Source organism: Colossoma macropomum, unplaced genomic scaffold (assembly GCF_904425465.1).
Source record: "Colossoma macropomum unplaced genomic scaffold, Colossoma_macropomum, whole genome shotgun sequence".
Classification (NCBI taxonomy): domain Eukaryota; kingdom Metazoa; phylum Chordata; class Actinopteri; order Characiformes; family Serrasalmidae; genus Colossoma; species Colossoma macropomum.
Genome location: NW_023494789.1, coordinates 11,234,017 through 11,257,739, shown reverse-complemented (window position 1 = coordinate 11,257,739; position 23,723 = coordinate 11,234,017). Strand labels below are relative to the sequence as shown.

The 23,723-nt window shown below is 40.4% G+C and overlaps 1 protein-coding gene across 12 annotated transcripts in view; it reads right to left on the bottom strand.

Annotated features, from left to right (window-relative positions):
* The window catches only part of rbfox2 (RNA binding fox-1 homolog 2), a 72,172-nt gene extending 49,783 nt beyond the window's left edge, over positions 1-22,389 (bottom strand). For 2 of the 12 annotated variants that reach the window (XM_036570060.1, XM_036570068.1), the window contains exons 1-2: positions 21,099-22,383; positions 2,856-2,906 (exon numbers count right to left, since the gene is read on the bottom strand). In XM_036570060.1, coding sequence (XP_036425953.1) covers positions 2,856-2,906; positions 21,099-21,344 — 297 coding nt within the window. In that variant the 5' untranslated portion in view covers positions 21,345-22,383. The other 10 variants (XM_036570064.1, XM_036570065.1, XM_036570067.1 and 7 more) reach the window with 9 other exon arrangements.
* Positions 22,390-23,723: the final 1,334 nt, after the last annotated feature.

Sequence of the window (23,723 nt, the reverse complement as noted above, 5' to 3'; positions counted from 1 at the left end):
TTGAAGTTTTCATGGACCATATGTTTATGGGTTAACGATCCATTACTGGCTAATAACGGTCAGTTATCGGTCAAAAGAATTTGCCAAAGTTGCATCTCTATTGTCCATGGTAATCGACTGTGTGCTACAGATGCAGACAACTGAAATTAGGTTGGAAAACATGGGAGTGTTCCTTTAAAGTGGTTCTATGTCTATGGGTCGAACACCTGGAGGCAGCCTACTGAATTACAGTGGCAGCTAGATGATGAAAGCGAGAGTAAAAACTGATGCCAGGCCACAGAGTTAAACGGATGGTGATAAATGGATAAAGAGAGGGATGGAGGGATTAGACAGGGGGAGAAAGGAGGATAAACCACGGATGATACAAGGATTAACTGCAGCAACTGAACAATCTGATAACGGCTCCAAATGCTAATGCACACTCAAGTAAACAACAAATCTGACATAATGCGGTAAAAGAGACTATACGGGGTCAAAACACACACACACACACACACACACACACACACACACACACACACACACACACACACACACAGGCATGTAACCTGTGGCTGCTGAACCACCGGTCTAATAAAGCTGAAACCTCACATTCTATGGCAAGCCAGAACAAGAGCTTAGATGGCAATGCAGTATCTTAAGAAACCCCGACAGCTAAACAGCTTTCAGCTGAGTTTTACAGGCCATTCGGCATGCAGTCTGAGTGGAACCTGGAGTGATTCAGCCTGTAGGGGCGCTACAGCACTCTGAGAACCTCTAACAAAAACAGCATGTGCTCTACTGAGCTTCGAGGCATGATGTTTTTATAAAAAAAGTACATTTGTGTGAGTGCAGTAATGTTTCCTGTGGAAGTGCTGTCAACAGTAGGGCTGGGAAGATAAGTGATTTTGTCAGATATAAACCGGAACGAAAATGTTGACAAATATTATATAGAGTTTTAATATTTAAAATCACATGTATTTTAACATTTAGTATATCTTGGACAGGTTTCATTTGCACCATTTTGCACGAGAATTTAATAAAAGAGTACATCGGAGTGAAAGTTTCATAGTGTTAAACAAAAAAACACTCACAGGATGGCTCACTGTAGCCTTAGTCTTAATTACGGCTGAAATGAATATTTGATAAAATCTGGCAAATTTGATCATTTAAATATTAGAAAACAGAAAAGCAATTTTAATGACTTAGACTTTTAACCATTTTTGTGAAAGCATAAGCTTCTGTGCATCAGTTTTTATCAGTCCTATGGGAACCAAAGTTTTGCTTATGAAGCCAGATGCTGGCAAGACACATAGTAGCAGTGAATGTAAAGAGAAAGATATTCTGTCAGCACGTCACACAAAACTTCTATAGGTAATTATTTTTTGTCAGTGAAACAGTTCTTCACAGCCAAACACACAGTGAAATCTCAGCAGCAGTCAGAGGTCGAGTCTCCGTTCCTAACTGCCTGTATTATAGGTCTCTAATTTGAGGTGACAATGTCGGTTTTAATTGCCCATTTCAGTCCAATTGCTTTTCCCGCTTTAGATTCTGAGCTAGCATGCTCTCCGCTGCCTTTATTTTTGGGAATAAACAAGATGTATAGAGAGCCGTCCCTCCAGAAAGCAAAGAAAATTACTAAAACTGCAGCAATCAGACTAATACAACTGAGTTTAGCAAATGCTCAGGTATAAAGTTGTTTCTGAGCAGTTTAATAAACTTAGTCAGGGTTGCCAGATTGAGTTGGATCCCTCTGGTACTTGCTATGACACTAATTGTTTATTAGTGTTTTTTTTTCTATTACTTTGTAGTTTTGTTTCATTAATTTTTTTTTTTTAAAAAAGTTACATTTAGGTAAAACATATCTTAAGCTTCCCTTGTTTTTACAGGATATCTGAATATTCTTAATAATATTCGACAGAATATTCAAAACGTTAAATACTCAACAGCCCTGACGTAAATTAAGTAAAACCAGGACTGGAACTTCAGACAGTGAATCACTCAGGCATATAAAACAGAAAAAAATGAGGCAGTCTACTTATCTATTTCAACAACCAATAAACTGCTAAGTAATAACTGATAAGAATTGCTTACTGCATAGCATTTTCTAAAAACAGTCCTTCATGTGGTCTTCACCAAATTGGTCTTCAAGCAAGCCTGGCTTTGATAAATGATCAACAAATCTTTTGTAAAGCAAAACAACTATCTGTACTGAGTCAGCAGTCATGGCTTTTCTGATGCTAATAGCCGTCTTTGATCTTTATACACAGATTCTACATGTCCTTCTTAGAGAACATGCAAGCTTTGTCAGACTTTGTCTAACAGGTGGCACAATTATCTCAAACTAACAATAATCGGCTGGCGAGTCTAATGAGTTAGAAGGTATTTTGATTCAGGGCCTGCAGGCTGGTTTGTAGAGAGCCCTAGCAGGACCTACAGGTATTAGGCAATTAAGAAAAGAATGCTTTCTGCAACCGCGGCAGACATAGCAATGATCAATCATGGCCAAACATGAACTGTTATGTCCTTTGTAGGGCACAAAACCTGACTTGCACACTTGCACAGGCTACAGTAATGTTTCTTTCACAAAGACTGCTGCAGTGCCCTCTATTGGCACTGAAACAATAAAGTGCTTGGGCCCCACTAATTGCCACTACTTTGCTCTACTTTCCCTCTGGTTTGCATGTCCACGCTCGTCTGCAGAACATGCTTTTGATTTTCTATTTGTGCGGTCAACAGTAATGTGTAGGACCATTGTTAGTTACCCAGATTTTCCATCAAAATGACACAGTTATGTAAATCTGTAAAGAAAACATTATGCTGGTGGTCTATCCAGCCATCCCAAGGTCGGCTACTGACTGAAGATCGTGTCTTACCTGACTGGCTGAGGGGTATCCATGGAAACCCATGTTCAAGGGATCGTTGTTCTAGAAAGGAAAAAAAAAATAATCTTAGCAAAAAGAAATCACACATTGACTGGACATTGACCTTTTGCCTAATGAACAACCTTTGAGTCCTGCCCTTTTACACTACTTCAATACCTCTAGGCTTGAGTGATATGTCAGCAGACCCTCAGCCACGAAGTTGACCCCTATAATTGCTAGACACAACGTGGGCACTGCACCTTTAAAGGAATACACCAGAATTTTTAAACCAAATCTCCATCTGCCACACATGTAGGTGTCGGTCAAATACCACTGACCATAATTTAGATGCTTTTCCAGGTACTTAGAAAAGAGCAGGAAACTTACTGACCTTAAATACACTTTTAATAGAAGCCCATGGGGAGATGCTGAAGTGGCTCACCATTGACTTCTATTGTCATTGTTGGAAATGTGCTAAAATGAGTCCCAGGCAATCAACAGTATTATACAGATTCAGCACCTAAAGATTAGGTTTAAAAGAACTAGAATAATCTTTTTACAGTGACTTTTACATTTTGCATATTGTACCTTTAACAGAACACAGCACTGCAGAGCCTCCATCATTACCATATATATATATATATATATATATATATATATATAACACACCAAAGTTGATCTCTTTACAAAACTGCGTTTAAAAGTTTTATAGTTTCCAATGTCATCACTTTCAGAGTTGTACACGTTTATTAATTTCACACTTACTTTACTTAATAATTCCCTCCTTTGTCTGAGATGGAATTAGCGAGTGCATTTTACTGCCTAATTACCCCTCTCTCCTTTCTGTTCAGTGACTCACTCAGGAAAAAATATAGAATCACACAATTATATCAACTGCTGTGATCCGTTATCAAGTGCACTTACAGTGACCGAGCAAATCATCACTTTCACACAATGAGATGTCAATTTCTGGGGAAATGTGTGTGTGTCATCCTGCATATCCATGTGTACATGCACATACATGCACATTCTCTCCTTTTCTCCCTGCATTTGTGCTAAACCAAGAAGTCTGATAACAAAATTAATGTACACTTTGCTCGTTCCCATTAAAAGGAAGACTTCAGCGTTATAAACACCTAGTCTCCACCTGTCCCATCTGCAGCATACGGTCAATAACCAAGAAGAGAGTCACTTCATTTAATTAATTTTAAGTTAAAACAGCCATCAAGCTACTGATTCAAGCTACTGAACCACCAGGAAAAACAGCAGAAAACATGTTTAACAGAAAATTACACAGAAGCCTCAGAAACTAAATATAATGTCTATATTCACAGTATTTAGTATGTCCACACTTTACTTTATTACAGCTTCCAGTCTTTTCAGAACACCCACTTTCAGTTTTTCAAAGAAATATGAAGTGATGTTGAGGTCTGGACTCTGGGGTCCATTGTTCTGAGAACACCAGAAGCTTTTGTCTGATGTGCAAATTTTCTTCTTTTTTAACCATTTCCTTTTCTCAGTGAGGGCTTTTTGACAGCTACACATCCTTTCAGACCGAAGCCTGACATCTAATTTCCTCAGAAGCATCTCTTGAAAAACGAATAACTTCTATTTAATGGCCATTTTGACTGGAAACTAAATGAAGGGTGGTCTCTGACTTTTGCACAGTACTGTTGACTACAATTCCCAAACTGACTCAACCTCAGCAGATGCCCACTGACTTTTATTGTTTTTGTGCTATAAGTCAACACATTTTCTGCTCTTTTCTAAGCACAGGAAAATTATTGTCTGTGGTAATCAACTGTACGATACAGAGCCAGCAGATACAGATTAGGTTGAAAAATTCTGCAGTATTCCCTTAAGAGGTCTGACCCAAAGCTGCTCCTTTCACCCCACTCTCTTCCATCTTGACCCAGTCATCTCTGCTCATCCTGAACCAGAAAACTGACAAATGTCTCAGGCGACCACAGAAACATCTGGCTTTTCATTCACTTCAGGGCATTTAGAGTGAAATCGTTTTGCGTCTGCTGCTGTAAAATAAGGGGCGTGAAGGCCGCCAGCTTTTATTCATCTAGAAGAATTTAAAAGTGGCCACAAACAGAGACGTTTCTCCTGTCGCAGGCGGCTCAGTTTTACTATGATACAGGATCAGCTCGGCTCCGTCCGTTATTCACTATTCATTAGGGAACCTGATCCCAGATCAGCACTAATGCTCTCTGACGCACTCGCCACGAGAGCACTGGGCGCATTTTCCAACAATACAGGACCACAACACACTTCATTACACGGCAGAGCCGCTATCACTTTAAAGGGTCAATAGTCCGTTTTCCTTTATCCTTTAAATTTCCTGTTCTTAAAGAGCCCAAATCATGGAAAACCAAGTTTTCCTCAGTTTTCTGAAACAACAACAACAACAACAACAACAACAACATACTACATAAAATAATCATCTGGTGCAGAATGTTAACATCATTAAAGTTTTAAAGCACCCACACAGACCATACATGGGAACTAAAGTACAAAAACAGCCTGTTTAGAATGAACCATGGTTGTGATGTTTTTGGTACAACAAACCACACAAATGTTTAAGGTCTCATATCATGGAAAAACAAATTTTCCACACTTTTTTTTTCCATGAACTGATCATTCCCTAGTCCACAGACCATATACGGCAGGGGTGTCAAACTCAGCCACTAAAAGGGCCACATTAAAAAATGCCAAATATTCTGTGGGCCGAGAGTGTTTATATTTTAATACGACAAAAAGTCAACAGCATAAAATAGCCACTTGTAATAAGCCTTCAAATACTACATATGAATACTTAATACATTTAGGCTATATTAGCTACAGATAACTGTAAATCTTTTTAAAATGTCCCCAGGATGCAGGTCTTTTAAACCTACCTGTGTGCTTGGTCAGTTTTTTAGTGATATGACATTTGCAACTGGGTAGAAAACTGCTGTCCCTTAGATTGCTGTTGGGAGTGGGGCGTCAGCGCAAATTACGTCGCACTGCATGCTGGGGATTGTAGTGCTGCTGATTGCGAAATGGGCAAAAATTAATAGAAAATCAAAACAATTGCGAGGGCTGGATTGGATTAAGTCACTGTTTTTTTTTGACGTCACAAAAAACAAAAATATTTACACATATTCACTTACTTAGCCTACAGCAGTTTATACCTGCCCCTTTTTGCTGAAGTTATAAAGAATGTTTCAGTCTGCTTCCTCAAAGCGGCACAAAACAGAGCAGCCAATCCAAGGACAGTTTATTTACATGGTCTCGGCACAGACTGTAAGTCCACATTTGTATGATTATGTACACCCAAAAAAATTATAATTCATTTTTACATGACAATTTCCAACCTTTCTTTGCCTCTTAGACAGACTGTATTAGTTACTGTATCTTTATGGTGAACATGTAAATGACCTCTGTTCCAAGCGGCTGTCCTGTATTGTGCCTCATTCAGAAATCAGATCAGAACAGGACAGAACAAACTGTTCAGACTGAAATCCAGTCTGGAAAATTCAGTTTTCCATGCAGCCCCTTTAATACACCAAACGCGCGGCGACATACAGGTTAAAATGACCTTGATGACGCAGTGCTTAAACTGGACCACCTAGGATCAAGTCCTTCAGAGGAAGCGCTGATCCAGGACCAGTGCAGATATGAGGGTGTCTGTGAGATGACTTCAGCGCCTCTGTGCGAGTGTTACTCCGCAGGCCTACGTGGTTAATTGTCCCATAATGGGCTCTAATCAGATTACTGCTGCCCTAAACACTAAACTGCACGCTGTCCCACGATCCCTCACTCCAGCGGAGCTATTGTTTACACATTAAAACAAGAGGACATGATACAAAGCGTGAGAGAGAGAGAGAGAGAGAGAGAGAGAGAGAGAGAGAAAGAGAGAGAGAGCGAGAGATGAAAGGTCACTCTGAAAGCCAAACTGAAGTCTGAAGTTCAAAGTTCAATAGTGCAGTGAGTACAACAGAAACAAACATTATTTTAAATCTCTTATATTTTTAAAACCTTTCTTAAAAAAAGATTGTGGGCCAATAATGTTAGTTAAATATTTGTAGATATTAAATAATGTGTTTAGTAACACACAAAATGTTTTTTTCATAGATTTTAAAAGTGCTGTTAATTTATCACATTAACATTATTAGCATGGCAACTTTAACAGCCTTCATTTAAATATAAGAAGTTACTTTAAAAAAAATAACTGCAATCTAAATATTTTGACTTTTGTCTAAACTGCCTCAGTTTAAAATGAAGAGAGAAGCTAAATATTTGAGTATTAACACACTGTTTAATGAAACCAATGATCAGGCCATTACTTTCTGACAAGTTTGGTCTGCTTGTGAAGAGGCCTGTTCGGTCCACTCTCGGACTCCGACTCTCGGAACCAGTCGTAATTGAGGGGGTCGGCTCCTCGACTCCACCTAATTCAAAACCGAAACAGCTCCAGAGCCAATGATAAAGGGATACCGCAGACATTAAACCTTCCTAAACACAGTGTACCCCTCTTTTTAAGTAGCTACAGGATTACAGTAAGTGATACAATGAAAACTCATTGATTACACCAGGTAATAACAAATGATTACAGCTGATTACTGTTTTAACACATTATACCATCAGAATTCACAGAATTTCACATGACAAGGCTAAAAGGGAGCTCAAAGTTTGATGGGAAACTCTGAGTGATGTACGATTACAGTATTCATAATTCTATGAAAATAAACCATTATTAGTCGGCGAACTAGATGTAATGTTTTCATTCTGGAGCAGCTGAATGTGATCTAGTTCCTCTTTCCACAAGGCTGAATTTGGCTTATTCACCAGTTTCCTATTCAAATTTTCCGTTCCACCTTAAACGATGCCATAGTGACACTGAGAATGTAACTGCAACACTATTTAAGGTGGAACAGAAGAACTGACTCATCACTAGTCCAAGGTGCACAAAATTATATGAACCAGTACGACATATTGTATTGTACTGAACTGTATCGCAGCATATCATATTGTACCACATCATTGTAGCGTGACTAGCATGTTAGCCTGGGGCTTGAGCATTACATTGAAACACTATAATGCTCAGCTTTTGTTACAAATATAGCACTTTTATAATGCTCTATGCTCCAATAAAATGAAAACGAAAAACATTAACATGTTAAACGTAAGGCAGTTTTCAGCCACTCCTTATTTTTGCTGCATTGAAAAATGTTTTGAATTGAGACACTATTATATCATAATTGAATCGGATGATAAATTCTGTGAATTGTTACACACCTAGTTACTATTCTTTCTGAATATCACTGCAAACTTCAAGACCCTGCTCATCAGTCTGAAGATGAAGAGGCAAGAAAAAGCAGCTCACAGCACAGCTGAGTGGTCATTCATCACTGTTCAGAATCTTTAAAATATCGTTCCACAGCTTTGAACTGAAACTAAAACTAAAGTATCAAATTACTGTAAGAATGAAATTTATTCTCAGCGTTTACTTTTAGTGTATTTGGTGCATTTGCTGGCTGAACAATAGGCAACGCAGTGTTTAACAGTTACCTATTAGCGGCCAAAAGATCAAGTTAATGTTTGTTGTAGATAACGGAACAGGGGCTGCACATTCCTCTGAAATCTGAACACCTGGTCTGGGCACAAACGCTTCATAGACGAGAAATATTACCAACATTCACCCGTCCTTTTTAAATCACTGGACAGGGTGGGATTTAAATGTTGTTAACGAAGTGATACAGAGCCATGGTGCAGTGAAGTACATTACATTACAGTAGGTTACACGCAGTGCACTTCACCACTAGCACTGATTTCCAGTCAGTGATTGCAGTTCATCCTTTATGGTTGCATAAGCCAATTAAAACAAGAGGGGAGGGGCCACACCGTAGAGAACGAAAAGGGGGAAAAAAAACTGTTTTCTCCTCCGTAGCATGTTTTCTATCACTCTCTCTCCTTTATCTCTTGTACTCTCGCTCACTGCTGGAACCAATGTCCCTCTCCACTCGTCCCCTGAGGGAACACTATGCGCACAGCACAGACTGTGCACCCCGGATAGAGAGAGAGAGAGAGAGAGAGAGAGAGAGAGAGAGAGAGAGAGAGAGGGACAGAAAAAAAGAGAAAGAGAGAGACAGAAAAAGAATCAGAGAGAGAGAAAAAGACAGAAAATAAACAATGGGTAGAAAGAGAGAGATACAGCAAAAGAGAAAGAGTGAGGGGGAGACAGACAAGGTGAGAGAAAAAGACAAAGAGATACAGAAAAAGAGAATGGGGAGAGAGAGAGAGACAGACAGAGAGAGAGAGAGAGCGAGAGAGAGAGACAGACAGAGAGAGAGAGAGACACAGAGAGAGAGAGAGAGAGAGAGAGAGAGAGAGAGAGAGAGAGAGAGAGAATGCCTCCTAGCTAATGCTAATAAATCTGTTAATCTTAATGAGTTTGGTGATTCTGCTCTGAAGGCAAAAATCTTCAGGTTCACTCAGCGTTCACAAAGCGTCTCCATCTCCATAAAAGAACTGAACACGTGTACATTTCACCCATTTCTAACACCAGTGACGGCTGTGTGTTTATAGCAGGAGCTCAGGGTGATACGGCTCAATTAAAAGACATTTTCACAATATATAGTTTCTCTGAGGTTTGATAAGCTGGAGAAAAAGTTGAAGAAATAATAGAAATCTGTAGAAATTCAGATGTGAAGCATCATCCAGTTTCAGAAACCACATAAAGTTGAGATTTCCTAAGGTCTCCACACAGATTTAACACACTGCTAATTGGTGGGGTATAAACTTCCATTATTTGTTAGCTACATTAGCCTCGTAGCTCCAGCGCAAAATTAAAGAAGCAAACTTTAGAACCCAAAACACATCTTAGTTGACCAAGTACATTTGAAGTAACGGGAAAAACTGCATAAACTTTTTAAAGAAGTATTGCTTTAATAGAGTACAGAAAACACATCCATGTCAGCGGGGCGAAACACAGAGAGGGGAAGAGGCCGAAGAGAGGGACACATCTGCTGAGCATGTGTTTAAAAAGAGGGAGGAGAGGAGAGAGGGATGGAGAGATTTGAGACGTGGAATGTCTTGGAGGCAGACCAGGCCAAAAGGGGGGAGGGAGACAGAGAGAGAGAAGAGAGTGAAAGAGGAAAGAAAGAAGGAAAGAAAGAAAGAAAGAAAGAAAGGAAGAAAGAAGGAAAGAAAGACAAAGGGAGAATGAAAGAGAGGATAAAAGAAGAGAGGCAGAAAGAAAAGAGAGGAGTGAAAGCGATGAAGAGAAGCAGAAAGACAGAGAGCAGAGACAGTGAGTCATACATAAGCAGAGGCATGCGCTTTAATTTCCTTCAGCATCTGAGAACTCTGTCCCCTCCCAAACACACACACACACACACACACACACACACACTCCTGTTTTTCCACTCACTCACACTTAAATATCTGAGAAATTCTCCACGTCCACATTTATATTTTAGGGTCTGAGTGATATGAAAACATCACTGATACCGATTTTAAAGAGCTACAAATTTTGATAACAAATAATAATCGTCCAAAATATATTTTACATGGTGGTGTGAACAGACTTAAATCATTTTAAAGTGCACATATCATGGAAAAACACACTTTTTTGATGTATGTAAACACTGTGTGTGCAGATACACTAATGCTGTCTAGGTTGTATTTATAGAACAGCTGCTCTATAGAGGAGTTGCTAGACTAGCATTCAGGACTGGTTCACACTACAAAGATTCTCATCGGCTATATGACGTACGTGTACAATGCATGCTGGGTACTGTTGTGAGAGAACACTGACGACAGAAAAAAAATGATGTAAAATCATGAATTCTGTTGAACTGATGAGGCTGAGGAACAATGATGCGCTACAGAATAATACAAAAAATAAAATTAAACTTAGGCCAGAATTCACTGACAGACCTTAATCAAATGTGTTTTCAAATAGCAAGAACGGCCATTTTTATTATAGCCTACATTATCACCAATGTTTTCTTATGTGGGGGAAATTTAACCTAATAACACCGAACTGCCATCTGCTATGACATCACATCCACAGCTAACTGGCAGTCTGGCACAGTGTGTCCAGTGTTCAAGCCTCAAGCCAGAAAAGTGGATATCCTGGTCTTCTTGGCCGAAACTGGACTTTATGTTATACGAAATAAACAACTGAACAGCTCATATTGCAGACATAGCACAAATAGCGTCCAGTACAAAGCCTGCCGCAGTCCAGTCTGGTCTGGAGGCCCCCCGCTTCCTGCTGCAGCTCCCTCTGTTCCAACAGCCGTAAAAAGAGCACACCCAGGTAAAACGGCAAGGAGAGAGAGAGAGAGAGAGAGAGAGAGAACAGAGGACAACCAGCCAACAGATGGCAAAAGCAAGGGGGGAGGGAGGATGGAGGAGGGGAAAGAGGGAATAGGATAGGGCTTGATGGAGGTAGAGAAGGAACCGAGTAAAGAGGTACAAGTTGAGAAGGGCAAGGCACTTAAGTGAACAAGGCGCGAGTGTATGGGGGAAGTGTGTGCCGCTTTGTGCTGGTCGTGTTTTCCAGCCTCTCACTTTTATGTTGTGCGCAAAGCTTACATTTTTCCTTTTTGGCTGGGGGGGCGTCTAAATAAATACTTTCACGGCTATACTAGACGTCTTTTCCCCTACAGAAAGAGCCGTAAAGATTATATAAACGCATGTTCATGTGCCACTTATTACACAGTCGTCTGATCGCAATTATTTGAGCTGACCGTGATTATTTCATACTGTTGTTAGCTTTCACCATTGATTTCGTTCATCACAGTCGAATACATTTAAGCACAAGAAGACAAAAAACACAAGCAACAAAACTAACTTCATATTTGGTTCTATAAACATGAACAACGTCCGTTTATTTGAGCTTGAGCTGTGCCCGTCATCATTTGGAAACAAGTATTAACAGCATGGAAGCAAAAGGACTCATCAGGCGATTTATAATTTTTTCGTGCCAATTATTGTACATTGTGTATTATCTGAATTATTCATACACTGTTTATATACTGCCTTTAATACTAGAGACACAACAACAGCTTGAACCAAATGCCTTGTGTGTGTCAACATACCTGGCCGATAAACCTGATTCTGTTCGTCGACATCTTAAATTTCCATGATGGCGATATATTCATTCTCTTCTCAAATCCTTCCTGACCAGCCCTGCCTCTTTTTCATTAGCTTTCCTGACCCAATACAAGCAGAAGGCTGAAAGGAAGCGCTCTGCCAAACATTGCACCAAATTCTCACAGCTTTTTAAGACCAAAACAGACTCTTCTGCCCTCATGCAGGAAAAAAGCTTATTTAAGCAAGCAAGCTTAAAGTGACAGTTTGTCAAAAAATCTATTGTGCCTTTACCTCAAATGTAGTCAGTCAGCCAAGACACAGTTGGTGTCTGAGGTTTGCTTCTTTGGAGTTACAAGGAAAGAAACAACAATGGAAGCTTATGATTATCTATTGCACAGGCCTAAATCATGCATTCCTTATGTGGTTTCTGACACAGTATGATACTGATATATATAAAAATAATAACAATAAGGAGACAATAAGGGCTTAAAGATGGTGGCTATGCTAGCTATGCAATGTTTTGCCCATTTTTATAGATAACAGAAGATCAAACAGGCCCAGAAACCACACAGGTCTCTCAGAGAGTTAGCATAACACTAATCGATGGACATAAACTTCCATTACATTAGCTACATTTGCCTTGTTAGGGCTGAATGATTTGGGGAAAATATTTAATTGATATGAAACCTCTGATATTAACAATTTTACTGTGGAACTGAGAGACCTATAAAACAAGTGGATTGTAATTTACAGCTACGGATCACAGCTCCACAGATTTATCGACACTGGTGAAAATCTAGGGACGATTCAGGGGAAAATAGCCACTTGCAATTTTTCTGAAAAATGCTGTGACTAAAAATTGGTGACATGTTGGCCAAGAAGATACAGAATATCCACTTTTTCTGGCTTGAAGCGTGAACACTGGACACACTGTGCCAGACTGCCAGTCAGCTGTGGTTGTGATGTCACAGCAGATAGACGTCTGGTTGCTTCTGATTGGTCTAACTCATCTACACGTGGGTCACAGTCTTATTAGGTTAAAATTCCCCACTTAAAATTGATAATACAAACTATAATAGCAATAACAGCTCTTGTGGTTTAAAAATTGCACTCCTAATTGTGATTTTGATATAAAAACAATTAATCTTTCAGCCCTAAGCCTTCTATCTCCAGTGTAAAACTAAATAAGAACACTTCAGACAACAAACATGTCTTTCCTGATCAACTACATTTGAGTTAAGAGAGTTTACCCCCCAAAAAAGTTCGAGGAAGAGCTTGTTTTTTTAGTATCGCTTTAAACCAGCATATTATTGAACATGATGAATCGGTGATGCTGACACTGCAATATTCAAACAAAGATTTCAATTCAAATCACTAAAGCACTGGTAAATGGCTGTGTCAGTACATATAACTCAAAAGGTCCATACTGAGTGTGCATGTCTTACATTAAACAAAGACAGATCCTGTGCTTTTGTGGCCTGAGGGGACCGAAGCTGATTTTTTGGCTCAAAAAGTGAAACAAATGGAGATGATAATCAGTAATGACAATAAGGGGCTCAGCGAATGTGGACTTTTAATACAATTAACTCAACGTCTTGCAACAGGAGAGTCGACCCTCAAACAGCCAAGAATTTCTAGGTCTTTGAAGGACTTGTTTTTCTTCTTTAAAGTGATAGTTTGGCAAAAAAGTCTAATTTACTAAAATTTCTCCCTCAAAATGTACTTGATCATTCAAGACATGTTTGGTGTCTAAAGTTTGCTTCTTTATTTTTTGGAGCTACAAGGCTAATGCAGCTAACAAATAATGGAAGCTTATAGCCCACCAATTAGCATCATGCTAACCGCATGTCTAAATCACACAATTCCCTCACTGTTTCAAGTGTTAAGTAATCTCTCTTAGATGTGCTTATGTGGTTTCTGACACTGTGTGACGCACTGATATCTTTATAAATTGCTAAAATATTACAGTTTTGTCCAAAAGTGGTTTGTGTTTAAACATTCAGGCATACGTTTCATAATGCTGCATTGTATAAGCTTCCAAACTGTGTAAACTGGATGTTTTTCTGACAAACTGTTGGTTAAAAAGCTTAACAAAAATAAATAAACAAACATAAATAAACAAAAAAAAGAAACAGAAATAAATAAAGCACTTAACTCCAAGTGAAATGAAAATTCCCACAGGCACGGCTCTAATTAATGTAGAGGAATGATACGCTTCAGTTTGTGCTGTGCGTTTCTGACTGAATGAGCTCATTCCATTGTCTGTTGCAATACTCATCACCGCCACACCCCGATTTATTGCTCAACCCACGAGGTCAAAGGTCAAGGTTGCCATGGTTACACACGTGCGCGCAATCCCATAAGGGCAATTAAAGGAGGCCTCGGGGTAAAATATGGCACGTTGGAGCCAATAATCAAAACAGCCAGCGCAAGTCCACTCTCCATATTAAAGCTATTCTCCTGCGTGCCATCCACCGCTCGGGCCTGACGCAATAAACAATCCTGGTTGTCTGTCATTTTCAGGGTTTAATAAGAAGATCCGGCGGCTGGAGGAAGGTTCACGGTACGTAACGGGGGGCCGCATAACAGACTCAGTTTTATCAGCCTTGGATCTACGGTGACATCATATGTTATCGCCAGTTTACTGGGGATCATTCAGAAGATAAAGCGGGCGCATGGCAAAGAATGTGTGCACACAAGCAGCGGTAAGTGTGAGCATATCAGAGGATCTACAATCTGTGCGTGTGACTGAGTGAGTGAGAGGGAGGGAGGGAGGGAGGGGGAGAGAGAGAGAAAAATCCACCCCCACCCATCTGTCTGGGTGCATGAGGGATCAGAGTGCTTAATACTTACTCCTAAACGAGTCCCGATCTTGTTAGCACAACAAAAAGCCGCTTTACTGTTAGCGATAGGGCAAATCAGCTTGGGCCAGACGAAGTGTGCGTGTGTGGTTTCGGGGGAAGGGCAAAGAAACCAAACAAGAAATTTTTGGATTTTTTTTTGTACATATAGAGTAGGGACAGAATGATTACTGGTTTTAAAGCTGTATCATGGTATAAACAAAGATGAAAATCAAAGCATTTTTAGTTCATTTTAAATCTGATATCTGATGTATGATCACTTCAAAAGGTCAAAGCTGGTCAAATGGTAGGGAGGGAGTAGTTACTGGTTTTAACGATACATCGCAGTAGAAAGCAGTGTAATTAGGATATTCATATCATTTCAAACTTAAAGGGGAATTCTGCATAATTAAATGGTTAAAATGAAAAAAAAATTCAGACTGGTTTAATTCGAAATTCTCAGTTCTAGAAAAATGAGTCAGAATTGTTCACAGTTGTATTGATTGGAACCAGATGTCTGAAGTGTTTAATTGGTTAAGTGTGATTAGTTTTAATTTAAAATGCTCCATTGTGGAGAAACTTAACGAGTCAAAATTGTACACATTGGTGGTGAAAGGAATCAGATGTCTCCAAGAGCTTCCTCAGAGAAAGTTCATGCATAAAACAGCTATGAATACACCGACTGATACCTAGGACAATGATTTCTAGTAGCTTTGATATACGTTTTCGGCCTAAAACGTATTTTTTCAAATCCATTTACTACATTTACTAGGAAATAACCAGTCGCGAGTGATAAACGTGTTTGTTACATGTTTTTTAGCAACATGTAGCTCTAACAAGCAACAAATAATAGACTTGAAGCATCAGGTGCGGTCACTGTGCGTTCCGTTCGGATGACACTCGATATCTTCACACGCTGCAGGTAGTAAAGCTTACACTGACAACACCAGCGGCTGTGCAGAAGTGTGCAGAACAGCATCTGTTCTGATCTTAAATGCACTTCTTTTCCCTCCGCTCTTGAAGAAAAACAAAAAGACGCACTGTTCCAGCTTCCTCCCACAGTTTCAAAATAACTCTTAGCCTACTGCCTTTTGAAAAAGTCACAGTGGAAGTTAACAGCCTACTGCTACAGTCTCCCCACACGGGCCCATCAAAACTCATTTACTTAAAACACAGTTGTTTTTTTCAGTATTAAGAAGACATATAGTGGTTTAAAAAGTTTAAAAACTTAAATACCTGCAGTGAAGTGACGTCAATAATCATTTTCAGAGTATTATTTACATATTTCTACATACCTTTATCACAGCAGCTGCCTTCTACATGGTGTGAATATTTTATAATGAATGGGCCAATAAAAATGCTCCAAAATCACTTAGAATAAAATGTCTTCACATTAACTCACGTTAAAAGTTAGGAACGTTTTGTCTTCTCCTGTACAAGTTACCTTTTTTGGAGATACATTTTATTGACAGCAACGATATTTACAATACTGTAATAAAAAACAGTGCTTATTTTGGTCACTGATGTCATGACAGGGAATTTTCATACTGGGCCATTGCTAATACAAAGGCAGACATATCTTGGTGTAAACTGAGGTGAGATAGAGAGCTGAGAGCTGAAAACCTGCGTTCAGCATATTTCTTTGGATTCTGTGCGCGCAAGTCATTTCAAAGTAACACGGCCTGACATCTACGTGGAGTAAGAGGTTTCTACTCAGCTGCCTGCTGTAACACTACACACTACAGCCAATCAGACTCCTCTCCTGTCAGCCCTCTCTCTAATAAGTGAAATGGCTCTTTCCCTCTCCGATTTTACTATTCCATCAAGCTGTAACTTACTATCCATATCTCTCTCTCTCCCTCTCACCCCCTCTCTGCTGCAGGCAAGTTTCCAGACCGCCCTCTCAGCTGCAGATCAATACCATTTTTGGGCTATTCGGCCACAGCACATCCACACACACACACACACACACACACACACACACAAAGAGAAAGAGAAAAGAGAGAGAGAGATAGAGACTTCCCTGTGTCCATCTGCTTTGCGTTGAGAGTCTTAGAGTCAGGGAGAGTGTCTTGCTGCAGTTTGGAGGAGGTGTACTGAGAAGCTTTAGCACCATTAGGCAGGAACAACGAGCCATTAGACAGCACAACACACGCACACGCGCACTCACCATCTCAATTACCCAACGGCCGTGGGCCGACGGAGGCAGGGACAGAGAGGAAGAGAGCGTTTGAAGTCAGATGGATGGCTTAAGCCAGTCAAACGCTAAATAATGCATTAGGCTAGAAGCACTTTGGAGTTAGAAACATCCCCCAGCACTCATCCGGACCGTTCTCTCTTTATGGAAGACATTAAGAGGGCTTGCTTTGTGACTGCAAGCGAGAACTGCTATATCTGTAGAGGCCAACACTGAACAATACTGATCAAACTCAATATCACAGTATATTCCAAATGTCTTGTAGTTATGTTCCACATGCTTTAAAGGGCCCATATTCTTCATTTTGTCTGAGATCCATTTATGTAAATTGCACAGGTTTATGTACCAAAAAAACTATCAAAATTACTTGCTGCATGACCATTTTCCAACCTCTTTTTATCCCTTAGAATTAAACAGGCTGCCTCCAAGACTGATATGTAAATGACATCTGTTCTGACTGGCTGCCCTATTTTGTGCCTCATTGAAAAAGCATCCAAAAACGCTCAGAGCAGCTTCAGTGTGAATGGGTGGAGCTAAACTTCTGCAGGCTGAAACGCCAAATTAATAAATATAGTGATGTGTGACATCACAAAATCAAGTCAAAACTTCTATTTAGCTTCTATTATGGACTGGGGAGTGAACGAAATGTTAAGAAAGTTTAACAGCATTTATATACTGCGTCACGATTCTTTTACTTCCAAAAAGTTTGATTGTACATGATACGGGCCCTTTGAAGAAGAGGTGCTCCGATATGGGAGCTGCTGGTCTTTGACGACAGCCGATATTTTACACGGATATATCTGACAACGTAGATAGAAAAGCGTTTATAAAAACATAGATATCAGAACTAAATGCACATGCATTAAAATTAAAAATATATATAACCTTAATTTCTACAGTGTTAGAAACTTAACAATGATTTTTTTATTATTCCAATATCATTGTGCACAGCTGCTTTACAGTGATAGTTCAGCAAAAAATCTGGTTAGCACATGGCTGGTTGAAGCTTCATTTTGTACAGGAGCTAAAATGCTATAGTAAAGGAAACTTATGGCTAACAATCAGCACAGAGCAAAATTAGAGAATATTAAAATTAACAATAATGAAACAGCTTTTACTAAAATAATGCTTTGATTAAAATGACACTGAATGGAACCTCACATCCCATCATAAACAAAATGTGTTACACTTTTAAATCAGTTAATACCTCTAAACATAAAATACTAACTAGAAAGAAATCTAATTTCCAAAAAGAAAACGTCCTATTTTAGTTTTTGACTGTTTGTTAGGCCATTTACAATTATTACACAATCGCCTGATCATAACTATAAAGTCTTCACAACAAAGAAAATGTGAATTAGCTGTATTTATCAGCTGAAATGAGGGAAATACAATTTACTGAGACATCAGATGGGTCTTATAAAAACAATGAAGGTTCTAACTTCTGAATTGGTCCTATAGCACCTTTAGAGGGCAGTAGTGAGTAATGTTTGTTTATTTGAGCTCGAGCTTTGTCTGCTGTCAGTTGGGAGCTACTAAATATGGACAGCAAAGAAGCAAAACTACTAATCAGCCAAGTGACTAATACCTTAATAGTTGGATTCAATGAACAAAAGAAAAATTATGCATTTGACAATTAATCATCAGCTAAAATTTCACGATCATTACAGACTTACCGTCAACTAACAATAACATAAAGCATCTAGCAAATGACCTACAAGGCAGTTAGCCAAGTTTAACTGTTAGCTATCAACACCAGTAAAACTCAATATCAACACCAGTACCAGTTCAGACGATACACTGCGCACAGACTACAAACCAATGGAAAAGTACTGGCGCTGAGGCCAGTCTAAGTTAGCCCTAATGACTAATGGCTGTTGTCTGCTGGAGTTTTGACGGAAGCCCAGATGAGCAGCGTGAGAGAGAGAGAACGAGGCGGAAGATGAAATATCGCATGTGGCACGGCTGCGGAGATGCTGAACTGTCACTGCCAGTGGCGGAGCGCTAGTCTGAAAACGCCACTCAAAATCCTGCCTCTTGTAACCCCCCACCCCCTTCTTCTCTTTCTCCCCCCTCCTCCTCTCTTCTTTCTTCTTCCCCCACCCCCTCCAACGCACACAGACACATATGTGTAATGCATTTGAAGATTCTGCCATGGGTCATGCTCATACGCAGCCGGCGCAATGCAGCCCTGGATTAGGACGGAAAGGGGGAACACATCATTTTTAATACAATTATTTGCTCCAGTAATTCTCTCGCTGTCCCTTTCCATATAGGATGCACACTCTGCTGTAATAAAATCAGAGAAAATCCATTTGACACACTCGCATGTGGAGCAATTTCCTTCGGAACGCTGAGGAGGCAGCGGCGGCTGGTAAAAAATGATAACATACGAGCGATTTTAACCTGCTCCTGCGTGCCATTCAGTTTGGCCTGGGCGCAGAACTTGAGGAGCTTATTTAGAGCCGTTTATTAAACGTGAACAGAGCCAAAAGAGCAGTGCATCAACCTTGGGGTGCTTAGTAAATGAATGGCACATTTACAAATCTTTAGCCCCTGTAGCCCCCACTGAATATTCCTGCCCCAATATTGTTTTTGTCCCTATTCAAACAGTCTAATTTGATGAATCCTTATAAACTCTAAAACCAGGGTATCCCAATCCGGCTCCTATATTCTCCTTGTACTGCATGTTTTAGTCTTTTCCCGGCTTCGACACCATTTTAATCTCAAAAAATGACTCTGAAATGAGCTTGTGAACTGATTCAGCTGTGCTGCAATGGAGAAAACACTACACTGTGCAGTAGGGAGACTCCAAGAGCAAAACAGGGGTAACCACTGGGCTAAAAGAATACAATAAGCATTTCCTTGCTCATACAGTACCACTGTCTTGCACATTTGAGTTATTTCCCGACTGCAACAACACCATTTTAACTTCACGAAGTGCTTGGAAATAAGATGAAGCGCTGCAGAGGAGGGAACACTAAAATGAGTAGTACGGAGTTCTCCATGAGCAAAATTATGTGAACCGCTGCTCAAAAGGACAATAAAAATGCTAGTCAGCCAGATTTTCCTAGTGTTTCCCAATCACGCTCCCCACATTTCAGTCTTTTCTCTGCTGAAACATCATTTTAAACTCAAAAACGGGCTTTGAAATGAGCTTATGGTTCAGCTGCAGTGGAGAACACAATAAACTATGCAGTACAGGGAGACTCCAAGAGCAAAACTGGGGGGAACCACAGGTCTAAAATTATAAAATGAGTCAGACTTTCCTAGTGTTTCCCAGTCCTGCTCCTACAGTACCCCTGCCCTGCACATTTTAGTCTTTTCCTTGCTGCTAGAACACAATTTAACTGCATGAAGAGACTGGGACTGAGATGATGCGCTGCAGTGGAAGGAACACTAAAATGAGTAGTGCAGAGTTCTCAATGAGAAAAATTGAAGCTAATAAAAAAATAATAAATGAGTCCTAGTGTTTCCCAATCCTGCTCATCCAGTATCCCACATGTCAGCCTTTTCCCTGCTCATCATTTTAACCTTGCAAAGGGCTCTGAAATGAGCTTATGGTTTGAATCAGCTGTGCTGCAACGGAGAAAACACTAAAATGTGCAGCTCAGGGAGACTCCAATAGCAAAACTGGGGGAACCACTGGTCTAAAAGACTAACATGAATCAGATTTTCCTGCCGTTTCCCAATCCTGCTCTTCCTGTACCCCAAATCTTAGTCTTTTCCCCACTGAAACAACATCTTTTTAACCTCACAAAGGGCTCAGAGATGAGCTTATGGTTTGAATCAGCTCTGCTGCAATGAAGAAAACACTAAAATATGACTCCAAGAGCAAAGCTGACAGAATCACTGGTCTAAAAGACTAATATGAATCAGATTTCCCTAGTGTTTCCCAATCCTGCCCCTCCAGCATCCCACATCTTAAGTCTTTTCCCTGCTGCAACAACACCATTTTAACCTCATGAAGGCTTGGATGTGTAGATAGTTTGAATGAGGCACGCTGCAGTAGGGTAAACAGTCCGATGTGCAGCACAGGGAGACTCTAAGAGCAAAGCTGGGATAACCCCTAGTCTAAAACAATAAATGAAGGTGGTGAAAGCTGCCCCCATTTTTCCCCACTCTTACCTGCCCCATGTCTCCCGCGTTCCCGTCCATGCGTGGTCTTTTGCATTCAGCCCCCACAGGGTCCCCCAGGGCAGCGGCGCTTTGACCATCAGGCTCCGGATCTCCACGCTTCATCCCCCTGACAGTGGAGGCTCCGGTGGCCGGGCCTGGGTGCCCCGCTGCGGCTGCGTCCAGCTCTCTGTCCCGGTCCATTATACCCCGAGCCACGGGCAACATGATGGATGCAACGTCGGTCGACATTAACATTGAAGTCCGCCCACGGTCTTCCAGCTAGGGTGGGCTTATCTGAAATCTTCTCTTTTGCTGTTCGAAGCCCCTTTTACGGTCCTAAAACGACTTAAGTCGATCTAGCGCTTCTTATTCTCCTCCGAGGTCGAGCGGCGCCTCAGCGGAGCTAATGCAGCTTAGAAAAATATGAGGAGTGAGGGGGGAAATTGACGCATTAAAACTCGCCTTAGCAGCCTCCAAACCGCTGGATATCGGCCTAAAATCGTCCCTATCGTCGCTACGTCGAAGCTTAAGCGAGCTGGAAACGGATTTAGTGTCACATTCGGTGCCAATTCATGCCGGGCCTGAACGCAACCCAAAAAAAAAAATGAGAGAAGATTAGCTTACAAAACAGCGCCTTAGCCTGCGCCTCAACCTCTGCAGCACAGCCAAGGAGGAGGAAAAAATATAGAGGGGAATGTGCTTCGAAATGATTATAAGCAAATGAGGCAAAACACACGAGGGAAAGGAGCGAAAATGTTACGCAGATAAAGAATAGATACGAACGCTATACATGCACACGCTCCGAGATTTTCCCTTTCTTTTCCCTACGCATGTAACGTTAATGAGGCGTTTTTCTACGGAGGCTATTTTTCCTCAAACGCGGTCCACATCCTACCTCAGTGGAAGAAGGGCAGCGTGTTTCTTTTCCTCAACGCTCTTCCTAATCCTTACAAAAATTAGCCTGGAAGAAGGAAGGAGGGGGAAAAATCCCAAAAAAGCCCACACCACCTTTGGCTCTAAAGATGGCTGTCATGAGGAAAGGTTGGTCATCGTTTCAGTCCTTCCTTCGCCTTAACAAGCGCTTTGGTAAAACAAAGAAGTCGAATCGTGGTGTTTTTTTTTTTTTTGCTCCTCAATTTCCTTTCTTTCTCTCCCCCTCTTTTCCCTCCCTCTCTCTCTCTCGCTCTCTCTCTCGCTCTCTTTCTCCCCCAGTCGGTGTGTGTGCTTTACGGAGAGGAAGCGCTGTGTCCTCCTCCCCTCCTCCTCCTCCTCCTCCTCCTCTCCTCTCTCCCCTCCCTCTCTGGTTACAGTGTAAAACTGCCCCTCTGCCCCCCGCCTCGGCTCCGTCTGCACCCCCCACACTCACCACCCCCCACTCTCCGCCATAGCGGACTGCTCTCTACATCTCTGCAGTGCCTCGGCTTTTTTCCTCCTTCAGACTGCGTCAGATTTTTCTCTGGAAAAAGTGGTGTGGGATAATCCAACGGTTAAAATACAATAACAAATATGGAAATTACCATATTGTAAGTATGTATGAAAATGTGCGATTTTAAAACGCACTTTTTGGCAAAAATATATATTTTTTACATGTTTTACATACAAATATGTATGGTTTATATATATGTATGGTTTATATATATATATATATATATATATATATATATATATATATATATATATATATATATATGGATTTTTTTTTGAAAATGAACAATTTCAAATTGTAAAAAGCTTTTGGAGTGGAGTATATATATATATATATATATATATATATATATATATATATATATGTATATGTGTGTGTGTGTGTGTGTGTGTATATATATATATATATATATATATATATATATATATATATACATATGCCTATGTGCATATAGTCCATATATATGTAGAACACTAAAATATTTACATTAATTTGCCATTTTAATTAGAAGATTAATAGATAGCCTAAGCCCCTCTTTTAAAAACGAGTAAGCTTTTTTGTTTGTTTCAGTTTTATTTGGTGTTGTTTTTGAGACTCTTACTCCTCTGGTATGTGGAATAATAGGGTACAGTGTTGGGTCTTTAGGGAGGCTGTGCTTATTTCTGTATGAGAATAAACAGTGAAGGGCCTCAGTGGGGGAGAAGCTCAGAGTGACTCATGACTCCTCTCTCTTTCTAGAGTCACACTGACCCCTGGTGGTCAGACCATGTAAAGGTCCTCGGCGCCACACAGTACTATCATGTGTTTTCCATTAAGGCTGCCTCCTACTTCAGAGCAAATAAGGCCTCGCTCACTTCCTCTTTCTAATTTTACTGAGGAAAAGAAATGGGCGTGAGCGATGCAGCAGAGTGACTGCCACTGCTTGCATGCGTTGGCTGTGTACATTCATATGCAAAAGTTTGAGCAGCCCTGGTCAAATGACATGTTTTGTTGATTTTCTAAGTGGAAATGAGATAAAACATGGGAAAAAGCAACATGGATCAACTTCAACTCACCACGTGTATGTGCGTCACATGTACGTTGCGCAAGTGGCCACTCATGGCAGAAGGAGAGGAGAGAACCCTGGGAAACTGGGCAACCCAGCTCTGACTACTTGTGGTGTGTTAAAGCAGTGAACACTAAAATGTGTCTCCCCTGACAAAATAGAA